The sequence below is a fragment of the Cylas formicarius genome, unplaced genomic scaffold (genome assembly GCF_029955315.1).
Source record: "Cylas formicarius isolate icCylForm1 unplaced genomic scaffold, icCylForm1.1 PGA_scaffold_16__1_contigs__length_5364039, whole genome shotgun sequence".
Lineage (NCBI taxonomy): Eukaryota > Metazoa > Arthropoda > Insecta > Coleoptera > Brentidae > Cylas > Cylas formicarius.
This window is the reverse complement of record NW_026844246.1, coordinates 97416-110537: the sequence shown is the minus strand read 5'-3', so window position 1 is coordinate 110537 and position 13122 is coordinate 97416. Positions and strand designations below refer to the sequence as shown.

At 43.3% G+C, this 13122-nt stretch overlaps 1 protein-coding gene across 1 annotated transcript; it reads right to left on the bottom strand.

The window, feature by feature from the left end:
• Positions 1-6644: 6644 nt before the first annotated feature.
• Positions 6645-12059, bottom strand: LOC132695937 (uncharacterized). The gene has a single exon (XM_060660493.1). The coding sequence runs from the start codon at positions 12057-12059 to the stop codon at positions 6645-6647; it is 5415 nt and encodes a 1804-aa protein (XP_060516476.1).
• Between the last annotated feature and the right edge of the window lie 1063 nt (positions 12060-13122).

Sequence of the window (13122 nt, the reverse complement as noted above, 5' to 3'; positions counted from 1 at the left end):
AAATTTTAGATTTTTAATTTTTAAAAATATCTATGTTTCTCCCAGAAGGTTGAAATTTTTATCAGAGTTAGAGGTTAATGAGGTCTATTCGCAAATACCATAACGTCCGTCTCCCGCCCTCCCCATCATTAATTAATATTCTCAGATTATAATTTTCATGGATATCGTGATACTCCTCAAAAATTCCCATTTTTATTTTTTTTAAATACCTGCATTACTTCGAAAAAATTGATTTTTTTTTTAAAGATGGAGGCCAATGAGATCTATAAATAAAAATTATAAAGTCCTCCTCAGCTCTCACCATTTAAATATAAATAATAATTAATACAATTTTTGAAAAAAATGCAGTCTCCAACAAAAAGCATTCCCGACCAAAAACCATACAACTTGTGTAAGATCTTTTAGTATCATTAAATAGAGAAAACACCAAAGTTTATAATGTATAGGTTTTTAAATTCCTAGAGTCATAAATAACGGAAATATAAAACATATTTTGAAAAAATTCCGTTTTTTTTGTTAATATTTCGTCCCCCGGAAGGACTAAGAAAGTTATAATTAAACAACTGACTATTTTTTTTGAATACCCCCCCGACCCCCTATCTTCGTGCCAAATTTGAGCCGGATCGGTTAACATCTACCTCGATCCAAATTTTCATGAGTGTTTGGTCGTGAATTTGTCCAAAAATTTATGTTTTTGGTTTTTTAAAATACCTACGTCGCTCCGAGAAGATTGAAATTTTATTATTATTATGATTAGAAGCAAACTATTTTATCGGAGTACGTGTGATGGTGCGAAAACAGAGTTACGCAACCCGCGCATGATTTAACGTAGGAAATAATTTAAGGACATCCGGTATATTTTTAAAAAATTAAATTTAAAATTATAAAGCCAGAGATGCAAAAACATTAGCAAATTTAAATCGAAATACTCATTTACCGCGGGGAACAATATCGCGACGTCCTGTATACAATTTAAATTGAAAGAAGGAAATAAAAATAACGAAAACGAAAGTATCGTTGACTCAAAAGGAGCGATATAATAACGAAACACATAGAACCAATGTAAAGAAAGTGGGACAACCTGTATGTGATTAAAAGCAAACTACCTTATCGGAGTACGTGTGATGGTGTAAAAACAGAGTTACGCAACCCGCGCATGATTTTAGGTAGGAAATAATTTAAGGACATCCGGTATATTTTTAAAAAACTAAATTTAAAATTATGAAGCCAGAAATGCAAAAACATTAGCAAATTTAAATCGAAATATTCATTTACCGCGGGGAACGATATCGCGACGTCCTGTATAAAATTTAAATTCAAAGAAGGAAATAAAAATAACGAAAACGAAAGTATCGTTGACTCAAAAGAAGCGATATAATAACGTAACACATGGAACCAATATAAAAAAAATGGGACAACCTGTATGTGATTAAAAGCAAACTACCTTATCGAAGTACGTGTGATGGTGTAAAAACAGAGTACGCAACCCGCGCATGATTTAACGTAGGAAATAATTGAAGGACATCCGGTATATTTTTAAAAAACTAAATTTAAAATTATAAAGCCAGAGATGCAAAAACATTAGCAAATTTAAATCGAAATACTCATTTACCACGGGGAACAATATCGCGACGTCCTGTATACAATTTAAATTCAAAGAAGGAAATAAAAATAACGAAAACGAAAGTATCGTTGACTCAAAAGAAGCGATATAATAACGAAACACATAGAACCAATGTAAAGAAAATGGGACAACCTGTATGTGATTAAAACCAAACTACGTTATCGGAGTACGTGTGATGGTGTAAAAACAGAGTTACGCAACCCGCGCATGATTTAACGTAGGAAATAATTTAAGGACATCCGGTATATTTTTAAAAAACTAAATTTAAAATTATAAAGCCAGAGATGCAAAAACATTAGCAAATTTAAATCGAAATACTCATTTAACACGGGGAACAATATCGCGACGTCCTGTATACAATTTAAATTCAAAGAAGGAAATAAAAATAACGAAAACGAAAGTATCGTTGACTCAAAAGAAGCGATATAATAACGAAACACATAGAACCAATGTAAAGAAAATGGGACAACCTGTATGTGATCAAAAGCAAACTACGTTATCGGAGTACGTGTGATGGTGTGAAAACAGAGTTACGCAACCCGCGTATGATTTTACGTAGGAAATAATTTAAGGACATCCGGTATATTTTTAAAATTTTTGAATATGACGCTAGAGATGTAAAAACCAATGCAAAGAAAAAAAATACTAAAATATATTAGCGAGAGATAGTCGCAACTCGAAAACTTTTTCTTCATGTCCGGGTAGGAGCACATAGCAATAGAATTATATTTAATTACCTTAAAAAAAGAAAATCAATCACAATTAACTTTCTCGGGTGCACTTTTAAAACAAACTAAATAAATGCAAATCTCGATGAAGATCATCCCACCTACATTGTCACCCCCACCAATTATTTAATATTTCGCGCCTAGGATAACGATCGCTAAGATCGTCGAACGTTGCCACGTTGAGCGCAAAACGTAGTTATTAAAAATGATGCGAGTTAATTTTTGTTTTTACCAATTATGAGAATCGTCGAAATCTATCTGGAAACACTTTCAACTGCATCCCGTCTCTTTTCGTTGAATTGAAATTGATCTTTTTTCAATAAAAATCGATATAAATCACAATGCAGGGATGCTTCTGGCAACAGTGTCACCCCATCCACTTTTATAACGCTTTTCTGTCCGTCGATCGTAAATCATTTTTTCGCGGGTAAAATAACGGCTGTTAGAGAATCGTCGGACGTTGCCATATTTAAGAGATGCAAAAATCACGAAAATAATCCGATAAATCGATGATCGATTTTAAAAAGGGAAAAATGAAAGCCTACCTCGCTTTAAAATTTCAAACTTGAATGGATAGGAGGAACGTCGGAAACCTACCAGGCTATAGTGTTTACGAAACCGCACCACTCTACGCGCGTTACAGTAAACTCGGTACGAAAATTCGCTTATTTTTCGCCTCCGACGCACCGTTACCGAGATACGGCCCTTTTTCGAATTTTTTTTTTCGATTTTAAAATCGCTATATCTTGAAAATGGTTCGTCCAATCAAAAAAAGGACGAAATTTTCGCCCCAAAGGGGTCGCTTCTCACCCCCCTTTACCCTTAGAAGGCATCTTCTCCGATTTTTTTTTTTCAAAAATTACAAAATTCGAGGGGGTAAAATTTGGAGGGGGGGGGTTGAGACTTTGTCAGTCGATTCCCCACGCCGAGTCGGCCGGTCCGCCTAGTCAATGACGCCGAGGCCGGTACGAAAATTCGCTTATTTTTCGCCTCCGACGCACCGTTTCCGAGATACGGCCCTTTTTCGAAAATTTTTCGAAAATGTCGAAATCTCGAAAACTGCTCGTCGGATCGAAAAACGCACGAAATTTTCGCCCCAAAGGGGTCGCTTCTCATCCCCCTTTACCCTTAGAAGGCATCTTCTCCGATTTTTTTTTTCAAAAATTACAAAATTCGAGGGGGTAAAATTTGGAGGGGGGGGGTTGAGACTTTGTCAGTCGATTCCCCACGCCGAGTCGGCCGGTCCGCCTAGTCAATGACGCCGAGGCCGGTACGAAAATTCGCTTATTTTTCGCCTCCGACGCACCGTTTTCGAGATACGACGATTTGAAAATTTTGAAAATTTTTCCAAAAAACCGCCGTATCTCGGAAACGGTTCGTCGTAGCGAGAAACGGAGAGAATTTCCGCCCCAGAGGGGACGGTTTCCGACCCCGCTTTACCCGGATCCGACATCGTTTCCGCCATTTTCCGGAAAAAAGTTCTTTCGGGGGCGGTAACTCCGCCCCCCGAGGTCGGGGGCGGTTCCGTTCGCGGCGCCGAAATCGCGGCCGCCCCCTCCGCCGACCCGCCAAGTTTCATCCCGATCGAACCGGCCGTTCCCGAGATACATCGCGAGCCGGCAACGTTTAGAGTCAATTCCCGCATAACAAGCGGCGCGCGAAGCGCGGTCGCTTGTTATGCGGGGACTAGGGCGGTATCTGATCGCCTTCGAACCTCTAACTTTCGTTCTTGATCAATGAAAACGTTTTTGGCAAATGCTTTCGCTTCTGTCCGTCTTGCGACGATCCAAGAATTTCACCTCTAACGTCGCAATACGAATGCCCCCATCCGTTCCTATTAATCATTACCTCGGGGTTCCGAAAACCAACAAAATAGAACCGAGGTCCTATTCCATTATTCCATGCACACAGTATTCAGGCGAAGTTTTAGCCTGCTTTAAGCACTCTAATTTGTTCAAAGTAAACGTGCCGGCCCACCTCGACACTCAATGAAGAGCACCGCGGCAGGATTGAGTTGGACCGCCCGCGTGAACGGGCTAAGTCCACCGGCAGGACGTCTCGCGGCACGCCAGTTAACACCGCGGACGATGAACCGGCGGCGCGAGACACAAATTCGACTACGAGCTTTTTAACCGCAACAACTTTAATATACGCTATTGGAGCTGGAATTACCGCGGCTGCTGGCACCAGACTTGCCCTCCAATTGATCCTCGTTAAAGGGTTTAGAGTGTACTCATTCCGATTACGGGGCCTCGGATGAGTCCCGTATCGTTATTTTTCGTCACTACCTCCCCGTGCCGGGAGTGGGTAATTTGCGCGCCTGCTGCCCTCCTTGGATATGGTAGCCGTTTCTCAGGCTCCCTCTCCGGAATCGAACCCTGATTCCCCGTTACCCGTTACGACCATGGTAGGCGCAGAACCTACCATCGACAGTTGATAAGGCAGACATTTGAAAGATGCGTCGCCGGTGCGAGACCGTGCGATCAGCGTAAAGTTATTCAGAGTCACCAAGTTGAACGATGTCGGGCGCGAACCCGCCACCGATTGGTTTTGATCTAATAAAAGCACTCCTTCCGTCTCCGGTCGGACCTCTGTTTGCATGTATTAGCTCTAGAATTACCACAGTTATCCAAGTAATTGTGGGTACGATCTAAGGAACCATAACTGATTTAATGAGCCTTTCGCGGTTTCACCTCGAATTCGCGTATACGGATCGCCTTTGTATGCGGACCGGCTCCATATATATAGACCGCCTTCGTATATGGATCGCCTTGCTATACGCTTCCGTATAGGGATCGCCTCCATATACAGAACGCCTTTATATACGGACCGCCATTATATACGGACCGTCTCTAAATACAGACCGCCTTCGTATACGGACCGCCTCCATATACGGACCGCCTCCATATACAGACCGCCTCCATATACAGGCCGCCTCCATATACAGATCGCCTCTGTGTACGGACCGCCTCCATATACAGACCGCCTCCATATACGGACCGCCTCCATATACAGGCCGCCTCCATATACAGACCGCCTCCATATACAGGCCGCCTCCATATACAGATCGCCTCTGTGTACGGACCGCCTCCATATACGGACCGCCTCCATATACAGACCGCCTCCGTATACGGACCGCCTCTATATGTAAACCGCTTCTATATGCGGACCGGCTCCATATATAGACCGCCTGCATATATAGACCGCGTCCATTTATAGACCGCCTCCATATATAGATCGCCTTTATATACAGACCGCCACATATATAGGTCGTCTCTATATATAGACCGCTTCCATAACCGAAGCTAACCAAAATGGACCAAAGTGATCGTCTAAACGGTAAACCGCCTCGGTGGTGGTTGGCATCACCAAAGCGATAACCGAAACTAACCGAAATGGACCAAAGTGACGTATTGCCTAGACCGTGAACCTCTTCGGTGGCGGTTTGATATCTAATTAAAACTAATAAAAAAAACCGATCAAAATTTAGAATTGAACATCACCGTGATTCAGAACGTTTTGAAATTGAAATAAAAATGTTAAGATATGTGATTACGTATTTTTGAAACGTTCGTCTCGAAACGTTTCGTTCGACGTTAAAGGAAAAAGGAATGGGAAAGGGAAAATGAATTTATTTCATTTTTATTTATTATCGAAAACGAATTCTTTAAAAAACGATTTGGCGGTTCTAAAAAGAACCTTGAAGGTCGCCTGAAATATAACAAATTAGTATTGACAATAAAAAATCCTTGGCCGGTTGTGAACGTCTCGTAGATCTGAAACATTTACAAAAAAAAGGATTAGTTACGTTATGAGATAGTGTGTCGCGAATCGGGTTATCGTCGTATTTTTCTCTATCGTTCGATTGTCCGCGGTATCGAACGTAACGAATAATTTCGACCCTCGTGATGGGATTAAAGTCATAATCGGGTAAAAGTCTCAATCGGGTGAACGTCTTTGTCGGGTTAGAGTTTTAATCGGGAAAAAGTCATCGTTCGTACCGGCGGCAGGAAATATTGGAACTCGTGTACTTAATAAAAATTTGGGAAATGTAATATTTTTATTTGGTAAAAGTCGTGATCGAGTAAACGTCATAATTGGGTAAAAAGTCACGATCGGGTAAAAAGGCTATATCGGGTAAAGGACGTCGTCGGTAAAAAGTCGCCCTCGGTTACAAGTTATTATCGGTGAACTGTCATCGTTGTGTCGTAAAATCGGAACGAAAATGGGGTCGTAAAATGGAAACGAAAATGGATAACCTCGAAAATGTAAAAAGTGGCAAGTTTTCGAATTCAATTGAAGATTTTATCTAAAAACGCCCTATAAACGATATTCTGCGTGAAAACTGGATTATTTTTGCGACCGTCTTTAAAGAAACGACCCTGTCTACGACTTTCCTTTACAAAAATGCGAATATCCTGCCAAGTACGCACTCTGGACAAAGCGACGTACAATTGACCGTGAGCAAAACACGGGACGTTGAGACACAAACCGACTCGCGAAAGAGTCTGTCCTTGCGCTTTGTTGATAGTAATTGCGTGCGCCAACTTAATCGGAAATTGTTTTCTATAAAATGTGCCGCCGCCCGGTAGCAATGGCGTTTCTTTTTCCTCTAAAACGAATTGTTTTCTGATAATGACACATTTACGGCCCTGAAATTGACCGGAAACGATGCGGCCGACTATCACGTCATCGCCCATCTCCAAAACGATCATTCTCTGTCCGTTACAAAAACCCCTCCGCACGTTAAGATTTACCAAAAGGACTACCACCGAACCGATCTTCAAAGTCAACCGATGTGGCGGTAGTCCCGACAAATCTAAACTTTCGATAATTTCACTGGTGACTCCCGTCGCGAGGGGATTGGCGATTTCGTGATCGTCGGCCCCATCCTCGTTACTCTGTCTATCGTAGAAATTGGTCGCCAAAAAGACCCTCTCCGATCCTGACGGATCGGGGAAGATCTTTGAGATGATTTCGTTCAACTCATCGACCTCGCTGTTCACGGGACAAAGGATCGACCGGAGGGCCAATCGCTCGGCTAATTCCAAGAATCGCTCGTTCGTCCCGGGAAGAGCGAGCATCGATTCGAAGACGTCCCCGTAAACAAAGTCGACGAGTTGTTGGCGCGATTTGACAATTAATTTGGAAGGAACGAACAGACAGTTATCGGAAATCGGTTCGCGTCCGTTGTCCGAAACGATTCTTTCCCCGTCGCCTACTCTCCTGATGAAATTCGACCATTCCACCTCTTGCGGATGAACACGCATGTTTTCCGTTAACGTGCACGGTTGAAAAGTACTCCATGCCGGATGCGAAACGATGGACTCGAACACGGACGCCATTCCCGCTCGCCTACCCTTGACAACGGGAAGCAACTGCTTGGGATCGCCGCTAAGAATAACGGTTTTCCCACCGAACGGTCGTCGCGATTGACCGTATTCCCGACACACGGCATCGATCATTTCCAACATCCACGACGCCAACATAAACACCTCGTCTAACACGACGAGTCTCGCGTTTCGAATATCGTCGGCCGCCTCCGACTCGCCCACCAAATTAGAAACCGGCGTATCGTCTACGCTTCTTTCTCTAGGAATGCCGAAAGAAGAATGAATCGTAGCCGCGTTCCGGATTAACGTGGCCGCGATCCCCGTAAAAGCCGCGGATACGTACGGTAACGCGCGACGTTCCGCCTCTTCCAAAATAACGTTGACGGTCGCGGTTTTGCCGGTGCCCCCTTCGCCGGTCAAAACGAAAACGATACCGTTACGATCGCATACAGACTGTAAAACCTCGTAAACGAATCCCAGCTGTTGATCGTTGAGATCGATCAAATGCAAATTTTGATTCGGTCTCGGAACGAAAGCGAATTCCTCGAACGTAACCTCTTCCTCGTCCAAAAGTTGTTCCGCCTCCTCGTCGTAAACCCAATCGGAAATCCAATCCCGAGGAAGATTAATTTTTTCCATCGAAGTGGAGCATTCGACCAGAAATCGATCTACGAAACTCCAAAGGACCGTATACCGACACGTACGGAGCACGTGCATCCTTTCGTTTAAGTCGCCCGCGCCCTCTTCGTCGATATCTCTGATTAAATCGATATGAATCCTATGCACGTCCGCGGACATACGCCTGCACCATCTTTTAAATAAAGTTCGGGGATTCTTCGACGGATTGTACAAGAGAATTAGAGCGAACGCTTCCCTTAAATAAAACGGATGACGAAGACGATCCGCTATCCAATCTAAAATCTTGTCCGCCTCTTCGTCGTCGTCCGGGATCAATTTTAACGCTACGCAAGCGGCCTGATACGAAGGACATAAAACGCCGTTTACGGTTTTCGCGTCCACGAACGAAATCAAACCTGTCACGTTGCCCAAAATCATTCGTAGATAGTAGCGCTCCATATTCCCCGGACTCGGATAAACCGGACTCATACGACCTATAGAACTGGTGGGTCGTGACTTGGCGACCCAACGACCTTGCCGCCAAGAGTGCGTTTCGACGATGTCGACGTAGAACCGTCGCCGACCCGTCGCCTCCTCCGCCGCGTTCAATTCGAACCAAGCGACGAGCTTGGAACGCTCGCCCCTTTCGACTACGGTCACCTCGTCCCCTTCCCTGTAAATTTCACAAGCCTCTCCTTCCAAATGCACGGGCAACTTTTCGATGGCGTGACTGATATGGAACATGCCATTTCCCAAGATGCGATAGACCGCCTCGTGCGGTCCGATATATCTCATTTTAAGGAATGCCGCCGCCTCGTTCCAATCTATCGTACCGGTGGTCGTATTCACTTGCATCTCAACGCATTGGACGTTCGCTACGTCTAACCCCTTATTGACGTAGGCGTTAATGTATCGACACACCTGGATCGGGTTTCCGACGCAAAGTTCCAAATTGACGTGGCATTTGAATCGCGTCAACAGCGTCGGATTATAAGGGATAATCCATTCGTTGCCGACCAAACGATTTTGTTGCCTGTTAAAAAAGCAAACACCCGGAGGACGTCTGTAAAGAATTTGCTTCTCGATCTTAAAAACGGTACTCGATATTTGCTGTTTCGGATATTTCCACCGGCATCGATCGACAACGGTCCAGCAAGGCGGTCTTCTGACCCTCGAATTTCCGACACCTATCTCCGCCTCTTGTTCCTCCTCCTCGTCATTGTCGTCGATTTCCTGTTCGACGTTTTCCGGTTCGATATCGCACTTGTTATGTATCATGAACGTGTTGACCAAGTGACGAAGCGATTCGAAACCGTTACCGTCAGAAGGTTCGGGCCATCTCGCCCAAATGACCCTATCCACATCCTCTCCCGAAACGGGAACGTCTTCTCTGGACAAATAGAGAAGGATATGCGCGTGCGGAGCGCCGCGTTTTTGGAATTCTACCCTGACAACGTATCCTTCGATTTTCCCTAAGATTTGACGCTCGGTCAAATCTCCCATCAAGGCATTCAATTTTTGTTCGAATACGCGACACAAAACCTCCGGAAAGTTTCCTATGTCGGACACGGATTTGTCGCGGCGGTTCATCTCGTCGATTACCTCTTGCCAATTTTTGTTTGACGTGAACGTGAGAAGGTAAGTGGGAACTCTTCTCAATTTCGCGCACAAAGCCAAACTGTCTAGATAACCGTTGTGGTAGTACCGCCTGGTACCGGGAATCGTAGCCGGTAAGATGATGATGCGACCGGGACGTACGCGAGGTAGACCTTCATTTCCCTCGTTTATTTGAGCCGTCCGCATTTCCAAGAACCTTTTCAAACTATCGTAGGTATCGGATCGTAATACCTTTTGATTTTTTTCCGCCCAAGAGACGTCGTTGTACTCGATTTTGACGGCGGCGTCGATGATGTATTGTAAACGCAATTTACCTACCAAATCCAAGACATTCCAATAACGACCGCCCTTTGTCCTCGGAATATCCGATAACAACCGAAATCTGTAATATTGTCTTAACGTGTTGACCTTGTCGGCGGATTCGTTCCAAGAACTCTCCGCGTGCAAATGAACTAAAGGATATAACATTAGATCTAGCGTGGCCGTGATAACGGAAATCTCTCTATACGGCAAAGCCGCGTCCTCCTCCAACGGTCTTGGAACAAACTCCACGTCGTAGTAGCAAGGGGGCCTGTCCCCGATGTAAATACCCGCGATCGTTTCGTTTCTCGGAAATTGAAGTCCCGAGACGCGAGCCGCGGCTTCGGATATCCTCCTACGGTGGTATCCCGCTTTACGTGGACCGTTTCGTTCGTCCTTGATCCGCGGATTAACGCATAAAACAATTTCCCTAACTTCCCTGTTATTGACGGCGGCGTTTTCGACCTCCTCCCTATATAATTGGCCTGCCCATTTAAAAATTTTACATAATCGATTTTCCCGTCTTAAATACGATTCGAATGAATCGACAACGTCCTCGGATAATTGTCCCGAAACGGTGGAAAAAGACCTTCGCAAATTGGCCGTGTTTTCCGATACGTCCATGAAATAAAGATGCGCCTCGTTAAAACGACGATTTCCTGTTCGATGCGAATCCGCCATAAACCTCACTTGACGATTGATTACCGCGGTCGATGTAGCCGGACGGCCCGATCCGTACATCCCTAGACCGGCGTAATTGCCCCTGGGATGGGCCATAGCGAAAATGCTATTATAGGCCCTGGAAAATTTTCCAAAATGCCGCATTAATTCATACTCGTCTACGTTCAATTTTCCTCCGGCGTACAATTTGAGAAGGTTCAAATCGACCGGTTTCTTAAATAACGCGTCTTCGCCCAAGACATTACGACCGGAAGAACAACATAAATCGCTTCGACCCGTTTTTCGATACAATTCGGAAAACCAAAAAGCAGCCCCGCAAAATGGACAAAACCACCTTTCCCTTCCTAGATAATGAGTTTCGATTAAATCAAAATCAACGTCCTCGTGATATACGGCATTTTGATAAAAATTGTTGATTCTCTCGTTTCGAATACGCCACTCTCGCTTGTGCGTATCGAACGGAGGTAGAGGGTGCCAAGCGCGACCCACTCTACCGCGGATGACCGGCCTCGAGGCTTCCGCCACCGATTCCGCGATGGAATCCAAATCGTCTTCGTCGTCGTAGTCTTTTTCCTCGTTGTGTTGTTTTGACATCGTGATCGTCTCCTCCAAAGGACTCTTGGTAGGATTGACGCTAATTTCAACCGATTCTTCGCCAACGACAGACGGCTCCGATTCCCTGACGTTCTCGACGACGGAATCCCGGACAAAAGTGTCCATGACCTCCACACCTGACCTAGACAAATCGAAATTGCGCCGCATTTCGATATAACAATCGTAATGATTGTGTCCACTGTATCTTAACAAAATCGGATTGGTATCGTCCATTCTTCCCTGATCTAAGAGAATTTTTCCGTTTTCGATGATCAAAAACCTCCTATTATAAAACGAAGAAAGTGCGAAAACTTCCATGGCGGAACCCCATTCGCCGTTTTTTGACATGACATTTTTGTAATCATCAAAATTTGTAAAATCGGTCCAAACCGCTAGATCGTTCCAATTGTTTTCCGCCGCCGCGATCGCGTCCGATCTTACCTGGAAATGTTGCCGGTCGTTACCGTGCAATCCCACGGCGATAGAACGAAACAGGCAATTCCCGTCGCCGGCCGCCACTCGATACCGTCCGTATCGATCGCTTCTAATTTGTTCGCTTTCCATTATTATTTTCGACTAGAAACTTCTGAATAAAAAAAGAAAAACGCGAATAAATTATACGATAAAATGTGCAAGAACGCATAAATCGACACATATTTAAAGAAAAACGTAAAAAAAAAATTAGAACATTTAAAATTTAATAAGAACCGTCAAAATAACAGAACGATATCGCGACGTTCTGTATACAATTTAAATTTAAAGAAGGAAATAAAAAAAAAACGAAAACGAAAATATCGTTCGCTCGAAACAAACGATATAATAACGTAACACATAGAACCAATGTAAAGAAAATGGGACAACCTGTATGTGATTAGAAGCAAACTATCTTATCGGAGTACGTGTGATGGTGTGAAAACAGAATTACGCAACCCGCATATGATTTTACGTAGGAAATAATTTAAGGACATCCGGTATATTTTTAAAAAACTAAATTTAAAATTATGAAGTCAGAGATGCAAAAACTTTAACAAAATTAAATCGAAATACTTATTTGCCGCGGTGAACAATATCGCGACGTCCTGTATACAATTTAAATTCAAAGAAGGAAATAAAAATAACGAAAACGAAAGTATCGTTGACTCAAAAGAAGCGATATAATAACGTAACATATAGAACCAATATAAAAAAAATAGGACAACCTGTATGTGATTAGAAGCAAACTATTTTATCGGAGTACGTGTGATGGTGTGAAAACAGAGTTACGCAACCCGCGCATGATTTAACGTAGGAAATAATTTAAGGACATCCGGTATATTTTTAAAAAATTAAATTTAAAATTATAAAGCCAGAGATGCAAAAACATTAGCAAATTTAAATCGAAATACTCATTTACCGCGGGGAACAATATCGCGACGTCCTGTATACAATTTAAATTCAAAGAAGGAAATAAAAATAACGAAAACGAAAGTATCGTTGACTCAAAAGAAGCGATATAATAACGAAACACATAGAACCAATGTAAAGAAAATGGGACAACCTGTATGTGATTAAAACCAAACTACGTTATCGGAGTACGCGTGATGGTGTAAAAACAGAGTTACGCAACCCGCGCATGATTTTAGGTAGG

Bases quoted from the DNA above. Each gene is read 5' to 3' on its own strand.
- LOC132695937 (XM_060660493.1), bottom strand. From the start codon at position 12,059: ATGGAAAGCGAACAAATTAGAAGCGATCGATACGGACGGTATCGAGTG.